This window comes from Tyto alba, unplaced genomic scaffold (assembly GCF_018691265.1).
Source record: "Tyto alba isolate M040663 unplaced genomic scaffold, T.alba_DEE_v4.0 Super-Scaffold_1000006, whole genome shotgun sequence".
In the NCBI taxonomy this organism is placed as follows: Eukaryota; Metazoa; Chordata; class Aves; order Strigiformes; family Tytonidae; genus Tyto; species Tyto alba.
The window spans coordinates 10,663,316-10,672,059 of NW_024881272.1; the positions used below are offsets into that span (position 1 = coordinate 10,663,316).

General features: G+C 43.1%; 1 protein-coding gene across 3 annotated transcripts in view; it reads right to left on the bottom strand.

The window, feature by feature from the left end:
- The window catches only part of DENND1B (DENN domain containing 1B), a 162,958-nt gene extending 154,426 nt beyond the window's left edge, over positions 1-8,532 (bottom strand). For all 3 annotated transcript variants that reach the window (XM_042804384.1, XM_042804379.1, XM_042804385.1), the window contains exons 1-2: positions 8,401-8,532; positions 5,629-5,693 (exon numbers count right to left, since the gene is read on the bottom strand). In XM_042804384.1, the coding sequence (XP_042660318.1) occupies positions 5,629-5,693; positions 8,401-8,417 (82 nt within the window). In that variant the 5' untranslated portion in view covers positions 8,418-8,532. The remainder of the gene's footprint in view (positions 1-5,628; positions 5,694-8,400) is intronic.
- Positions 8,533-8,744: the final 212 nt, after the last annotated feature.

An 8,744-nucleotide genomic window follows, 5' to 3' on the forward strand; every position in this document is an offset into this window, starting at 1 on the left:
CTCATTAGTACCTTACAGACCACAGTCAAACCTCATACAAAGAATTTTGCATTTCTGGCCTCATTCCTGGACTTAATTCATATAGTTCTTAAACTTCACCAATACACAATTAAACTGGTTTTCAATGGCTTCTCCTTTAAAATTTAATGAAAAGGAGACTCTTTAGAGAAAAATAATTTAAAGATCATGCATCACTAATATCTATTATCATTCTGGCACAGACAAGATAAACTACAGGAGTTATTCATGCAATTCAACACAACCTATTAAACACCTTCTCTGAAAATCACATATCTAGCCCTAGAGCTATAGAAGGCTTCCTAGCACTTAAAGAGGAAATAGAGACAAAGCAATCACATTTCAAGCTTTGTTCAAACACTTATTCTTTGCTCGAACAGAAAATGAACTGCTATTTCAAAGGGATTTTCAAGTGAAACTTGAACAGTCAGGACTAAAGCAGTCCTAGACCCAATCCACAACATTCAGTGGCTGAATTTCCTGGATCTACCTCCACACTCCATGGAGCCTTCTTGCTGCTTTTCCTATGTGCTATATTCAAAGAAAATGAAAGTGTAGCAAACAGCACTCCCTTAGCCATTCAAACTGAAACCAATTCATGTCATCATCTTCTTGGAAAACTGTGGACAGAAATGCTGAACACCTTACGTTCACAGAAGTTGGTGCACATCGCCTGTCTACTACTAGGTGTTCTATTTGCATTGACTTTTGTGTCTGGCCTCTCCAATCCAGCCTTAATAAAATTAATGTAAGACGTACAGTTTATAGAATTAGTTAAATTACCAACTTCATCTTTGCACATTTAACCAAAATCTAAAGTTCAGACACACATGTATGTATGCACACATTGTGTATGTTTGTGTATGCATAGATAAATATACACTCTTCACAAAGATCACACTGGCATTATTATTTTGGACATTTAGTTTACTTTTCATTCTGGAAGGACCTGGATATTAAAAAATAAAAAGAAGTTTAAAAAAAGCTGCAGATTGCTCTGGTTAGCCAATTTCCAGGCCCAAGCATATCTTACAGAACTAGGTGCAGTGTAACTTTCAAGAGACAACAGAGTGCCTGAAAAGAGTAAAATTGCTGTAAGTACAGCTGTCATACATTCTTGAACCAACAGCCCCATGTGAGACTATGCACTCAGGACAACAGTAACACCCCCCGATACCTAGAAAGGGTGATTCAGCTCGAAGCACAAAAAGCTTGCATCTTTTTACTCTAAAGCTAGAGCAATTCTTGTCCTTAAAATAACACATCAGTTTCAACAACATTAATGTCTGTTATCAAGTTGTCCCCTGGATCTGTAAATGAAAATTTGATACAGAAGGCCAGCCGATTATGTTAAAATGGGCACACAATTTTGCTATTTCTTTTGCTTGCTTGTTCACCAAGGAGTGACACAGGAAAGAATTACAAATATCTGCAACTGCCTAGGAGGCAACATAAAAGCTTTTTGCTATAAGGTGCTACTGACACTGCAATCCAAATTCACAATTAACAAATATTGGGCTGTTAGAACAGCTTAGCACTTATCTCACAGTTGCTTCTCAAACTCTGGTGAACAGAAGTTAATTAATCTCAAAGTTCTCTGAGAAAGGGGTTATGAATTTTCCCAAGAAAAAGTTGTCACATTAAGTAGTTACTATGTTGCAACATACTATGTTAATCCATGTTTACCATCTTGACCGTGCTGCAAAGGACTGGAAGTTATGACATGGGCTGCAATCTGATTTTGGTCCTAAAGGGTTTTTTCTCCTCTTTGGAATATATGCCTCAACTGTCTAATTAAACACAGCTGAAATGCAACTTTCAAGGCAAAGCCTTAGGTGCAGTATAATAACAAAAACATTACTTACTCTGAAAATACAGTAAGCAATATATTCTCAATTATTTAGGGAATCATATCCTGTTTTGTGCTAAGAGAAGACATTATGCCACCTGAATAAAACAGAAGATTTTTTTTTTAACATAACTCAAGTGAAGAGTACACAAAGCTTGTCAGAAGCAGCAAAAAACTTTACAATTCATGCTATTAGTTCAATGGAGTGCTCGATTACAAGAACATTTGTGTAAAGAGTACCCTTTTTTCCCTCCTGACCCAAAAATGAGAAAAGGGTTAGAAGATCACTATTACAGCAATACTATGGTGCACTCCTGTAGTTTAAAAAAGAGAAAGAGAGCAGCCCAAAAGGAGAACACAGTATTAAGAAATAAATATTCAAATACACAAGCTACTCTTAAATCACAAAAAAACAGGTATCTCATGGGAAAGCAAAATTTTGATCCAGCTATAACTGAAGACATGCTAGCACAACTGAGCCTGTAACCAATTCAGGAGCTACCTACCATACATGAAGTGACAAATTTGTATTAACCTACATGAAACCTTTCAGGTGTTTATATTAAGCAGAAAACAATGTTGGGAATAATTAGTGGAATGATTTAAGAACAAAATTCATAATACATATAAACCTTGCTGCATTTCATGTATGTATGACCCTTTATAGATGGAAGAGCCCTAGGACATTGACAGAAAAAAAAAATAACATTCCTTGAAAGCTATGCTATAATTAGAAAGCTATCTACAAATATTTTTCCAAAAGCGTAATAATTTTAACAGCAAAATTTTTCATCATGTCACACTGTTGCAGGCATACAGCGTCTTCATAAAAACATCATCTTATTAATAGCTACACATGCAGTAGAGCTACCTCAGTTTTTATTTGTTAGAACAGTTGCACGCTGGCACAGGGAAATTAAAATGCGGGAGAATACACACTGCAGCAAAGCTTGAAAAGAAAAAGCTTAAAAGATACACGGGTCACATTAAGGTCTTCCTCTCTCCTAAGTCAACTTCTCCTGCTGCTCACTGATGCAGGGAGATCATAATTTTGTGGCTGTGATATTTCCACGGCAACACTGGTGACAGTGATGTCACAAATTCAGCCCTGACATAGCTTCAGGATCAAGTACAAGGAGCAGATGGGATGCGAGGAAGAAAGCCCCTATTTAAACACAAATCTCTTTCATAAGAAAGAAAGAGGCATGAGCAAAGAAACAGGTGAATGGATCACGTTTTCAAGTATGATATATTCAAAAGATTATCCTAGCATGAAAATCTATTTAAAGGCAAGACCTACAATACAGGGTAACTGTCAAATTTGTTAGGCCTTATAATAAACCAACCTTGAAAGCTCCCTGTTTAGCATGACAAGCCTTGTGTTCCATTTCTAAAGTGGTAGTGAAGACAATACACTTTTGTCCCTTGTGAATTTCCTTTAAATAACTTGAACATTCAGATATAATAATTTGATACATCACTGTGCTCATAACACCATATGTAAATATAATGTCAAGCCCCCACTGGAGCGAGTTTGTTATCCGAATTAGATATTATATGAAAGAAATTAAAACAAATCCCAGATGGGTCACCAAGTACGGATGTTAACTGGAATATTCAGCCAGCACAATCTGATTGGTAAAAGGGGGACTACTGTTGTGCTGATCTGCAGACTCATGCAGAAATCAATACAACCCCCAGGCCAGCTGAAACACCCCTAAACCCCTTGCTGATCACACACCCCTGACTCCAACGCTACCAGTATCCGACCTCCTTCCTGCCTTTGTCCACCCCACGGACGAACAGCAACTGAGCCCATGTGGGGTATAAACAGTAACAGCAAAAAGTGGAATAATAGAGGGAGCACCCACAATAGGGTCACAAAGACAGCCTCCACGTTAACTCAGGTCACAGTTCAAGGAGACACACAGATTTCTTAAAGACACTACTCTCCACAGAGGACAACTAATGAACAGCATGAAACATCCATGGAGGGGGGCAGGGGAAGTGACTACGACCAGAATTCAGGCGCAGTCAGTCATTCACAGAGCTGCAGGTAACGAGAAGTGGTTTCTTATGACAGCAGAGGCAGAAAGATGCAAAACAATCAGGAGTCAAAAGAGTGATAAAAGGAATTAAAAGGGTATAGATCCATGTTCTGATCACAGAAGAAAAAACCCCATGTTTTTCAAGATTTCAAGATGAAGACTTGAAAGGATTATCAACAGCCTAGCTCTCAGGAGCAAAAGGAAGAAAGGGAATAAAATCTGCAGGTTGAAGCTGGGCCTAAGCAAACGGGCCTGCAGGAAGGGATGTCAGGTGGAGGCAGAGACTAAGTGCACAATGCAAGGAGGAACAGGTCACAAGTCAAGTGAACCAGGGTTCACAGACATCATCTATGGAATTACTAGGATAAAAACTGCCAAAGGGAGAGAATAGAAGGCAAAATGATGCAAGCCACAACAAAGATCAGAGAGTTAGGAAAGCCCACCCGATTCCCCAAACTGTGACTGTACCAATAGCAAATCAAAAGAGCAGGCAATAAACTGAAAGACACTGCCTGGTCACAAATAAAGTGAAAACACCCAAGGACTGCACCAGGACTGAGATATCACTGAGATGTCATTCCACAACTAAATGAACAATCTTATGGAGAAGAAAAAAAAAAAAAAAAAAAAAGAGCAGAGGAACTTGAGATCTCTATGATAGATAATAAATAATACAACAGGTAGAGAAAAGCCTGTTGGGATTGTCAGGAAAAGACCTAAAGAGCTACAATTGTTTAGCTTCAATAAAAATGGTTTTTGTAAACATCTTGGGCATGTACCCACAACACCACTAACAGAAATGTTAATTGAAATTAAAAACAAGCAATAGTTTGGGGCTATAAACTTCTACAGGCTTCTAACTTGCTACTGTAGTAGTAAACTCTGGAAACAGCAGCCATTAGCACAGTAGGATAAAAAATATACTCAATTTTAAGATGTAGTTTATTGTTTTTACAATAGTGATTAGGACACAGCTGTCGCAGACTAACACAACTACAACACAACCCCATCAAGATGACTTCTCTCCCTGTGTTTTTATAAGGCAAACAACCTCAGATAAGAACATGAACTGAGTTCCCCCAATGGACTTTCTAGAGGTCTCTCTAATTTCAGCACTGGTAATCCCACCTTCTTTTTACCCAAGAGGAAAAAAGCCTCTCCTACACTACCACATCTCTTCTACCATGTGTTTATATAGACATGAAACTGATGGCTACTATAAACTCAAGTCAGCACTCACTGCTGTTTGTATCATGGATCAAACCAAAGCAGCTGCCAAACATAAGCTAGAAAGAAAGTCTCTTTCCGTCCTTCAGAGAAGGATTTACTTTCTCCCTATCACATTGATCAAAACTAACATTCCACTGATTGAAAGAAGTAAATTGTTCTTCTGAAATGAAATCTTATACAAAATCAACATTTTAAGTCTTAAGAACTGTAGAAGATGCATTTCAAGTCCAAGCTTTGCAAGTACTTCTCTCTGAACAAAAACATTTTTACAATAACCAAAATGAAAATACAACAATGAAACCCCACGACAGCTATGAATTAACACATAAATAGATTTTAAAAGGCAATAAAATACCCACAGTCGCTTTCTAATACAATCCAAAACCAACAGCAATTTAAAACGTAAGACATTAGATCAGGATGTAAACTATTTTTCTTCTACCTCTCATTTCTATAAATAAATACCATGGCACGGTGTATTACCTTCATTTTCAGATGCTTGGCATTTTACTTTCAGTACCAAATCAAAGGTACGTTCTGGATTTTCCCTAGAAGAAGCAAACACGATTAATTATATATATGTTTCAGATACCGTTTCTGTTGTGTTAAATCTTTCCCATATATATTTGTACAGACTAAAATTAAATTTTCATTAAAATAAAATTATAAATCTGGTTAGTTCTAAGGAAGAACCAAAAAGCCCCATTTCCCAGTGCAGCCTTAAAAAAAAAAAAAAAAAAAAAAAAAAAAAGAATAAGGAAGATAAACAAGCTAAACTGTGATTTCAGTGACATCGTCACTGCTTTATACATCAGATAGCTTTTAAGTCACGCCATCATACCACACCTAACAGCTGAAAAAATGCACTACTAAAATCCTTGTCAATCAATATGAAATATATTAACAGAGTTGTGGGCAGCCTTTTTTTAAAAATCTATGTTTTATTTTGACTTAATAGGAATATCCCATCATTCGACTTCCATTTTAATTCCACTAATTTAGCCACTACCCTTTACATGCATATGATTACCACCTGGCTGAGAATCACTAAGTTGGCTCTTTCACAAGAGAATGATCATCAACTTTGACTTTAAAGGCTGAATCTCAGGCATGATCCAGTGAGTCAGAAAACATTCATGCAATAACGAGGGATGGACACAATCCCAAGCTAGCCAGGAAGATAAGGCCTCCATATCTACAGCAGCCATCATGGTCAGCTCTGTGTGATGGCCAATGGCTCTTTCACATCCCTGGTAAACACACACCTGATAATAACGTACTGCATATGCTAACAGCAATTAGCACTCAACCTAAGCCCAAACTAAATATTTATTAAAACAGTTCTAAATGCCATGACTATACCATCCCACCTCTCTCTGCCTACCCTGCACACTGCTATTTGTATTAAAAACAAGTGGTATAACCGCACCTGTATCAATTATCTATTTAACCACACAAAAGGCTCACACTTGAACTCTGCTCTTGGGTAACACTCCCACCAAAGTCAACTCGAGTTTTAGGCAAATAAAAATTCCAAGACTTTGTTCCAAGTTTCTAGAATGCTTCAAATCAAGCACGCAGCAAATTATTACACTGTTTTTTTAAAGAAAGTTTTGAACTAAACCCAAGGGCTGAACTGGGGAAAATTTCAGCTGTCACAAATTAACTGATTCGGTACATGCTTTCACTGATCTCAGCACCATCATCAACTGAGGTAATTCAATTATAGTCTAATTCAGGTTATGGAGACATAACCCACCCCTGTCACAATCTTTCCTTGCATCATATTTTAAAACATTTAGTTGGGAAAATCCTGTATCTACTGATCCTGTGTGTAGGAGATCAAATTCTTCTCAGTTACAACAGTCTAAATCTAGGATATTGGAGATTTACTCTAGTATTAAAGTTCATTCATTGTTCCTCTGGCTGGCAAGCAGGTTCAGAATGAAACTGATAAGGCTTGGCTTCACTGAGCCACCTAGAAAAGCGAACCACAAAAATCTTTCTTCTAAAACACCCTGACATATCCCCATGATGCTTCTCCAGCTCAGGCCATTTGCCCCTTCCATTTCTTCCTAAAACCCAGACCAGACAACTCTGAAGTTTTACTGTGAATCAGTTGAAGTGTTACACCACCAAACGAAGGCTTCTTCCTCAACTCCTAACTGATTTACCCTCATGAAGAAAGCTCTTTGAAGTAGCACTGCCTTCCGTCTTTCACTATTCCACTCCAAATCTGCTCTTGCAGAAAAATGTTTCTAAGTTTACTCCTCACATCCCACTACACTTAGAAGTGACACAAATGTGTCAAACTAGTCTGAGAATTGTCAGACTGTCTCTCATTTCCTTTACAACTGCCGGGTAGCAGCCTGCTTATTCATCATATGTTTACACAGAGATCTTTGTCAATTCCTGAAACCCGTGTTTAACAGCTTGTTGGTTTTCCAGTGCCAGCAAGACCGGGCGGTCGCTCCTGGCAGGTGAGGCTGAAAAGCAGTGGTTCCAAACTCCTAAAAACCTCTTTTGCACCTGCCATACCATAATGGCAAAAAAAAAAAAAAAAAAAAAAAAAAAAGGTTTGTCGTTACTGCAGAGATGAATGTCGCAGACCCTGCCCGGGCCTTCGGGAGCTCTGGCTACCGAGGCCGGCGGCCGCGCTGCCCCCACGCCGGCCGGGCGCCTCGGGAAGGAGCCGCCACCATTTCACCATTTCGGGCTCCCCTCTCGGCGGCAGACCGCCAGCGGGCGCCGCTCCGCCCGCCCCCGCGCCCCGACACCGCCGCCCGGGAGCCGGCGCGGCCCGGCGAGGCCGGCGGCTGCCGCAGCGCGCTGCCCCGCGGCGGCGGCGGCGGAGGAAGGCGAGGGCAGGGCGGGGGCGCCGGGGCCGCTGCGAGGGGCGGGGGAGCGGCCGCGGGGGGGGGGGGGGGCCGCGGCCGCCGCCTCCTTCCCCCCGCTCCGGGCCGGGGGGGCGCCGCCCCGCTCCCCCCGCGCCGCGGGTCCCGCCTCGCCCCGGCGCGGCCCGGCGCGGAGCGCAGCGCGGCGCCCGCTCCCGGCCCCGCCGCCGCCGCCCGCCCCGCTGTCACTCAGCGGCCGCGGCGCGCCCGGCCCCTCGCACGCTGCCGCCGGGTGGGCTCCCCCGCCTCCCTTCCCTCCCTCCCTCTCCCTCCCTCCCTGCCGGCGGGCCGGGGCCTACGAGCTGCTCGCCCGCCGCGGAGCTCGGCCCGCCGCGGCCCCTCGCCCGCAGCCCCCACTCACTTGAACCTGCTGTCCATGGTCACATCGCGGGGCCGCGGCGGCTGCTCCAGCGCCCCGCAGGGAGAAGCGCCCCGCCCGGCGGGGGCGAGGGGGCAGCGCCGGCCCCTCTGCCGGCGGCGCGGGCGGCTCAGCGCTGCGGCGGCGGCGGCGGGCGGCGGCCCATGGCTGCTCCGCTCCCCCGGCTCGGGCCGCGACTGCAGCGGGAGCGGCGGCACCGCCTCCTCCCCTCGCCTCTCAGTTCCTGTTGCAGGCGCTCCGGCACCTTCTGGGAACCAGGAAGCTCCGCGGCGGCCCGGGGAGCCGCCGGGGCCGGTGTCACCTGAGCCCGGCGGGGGAGGGCCGGG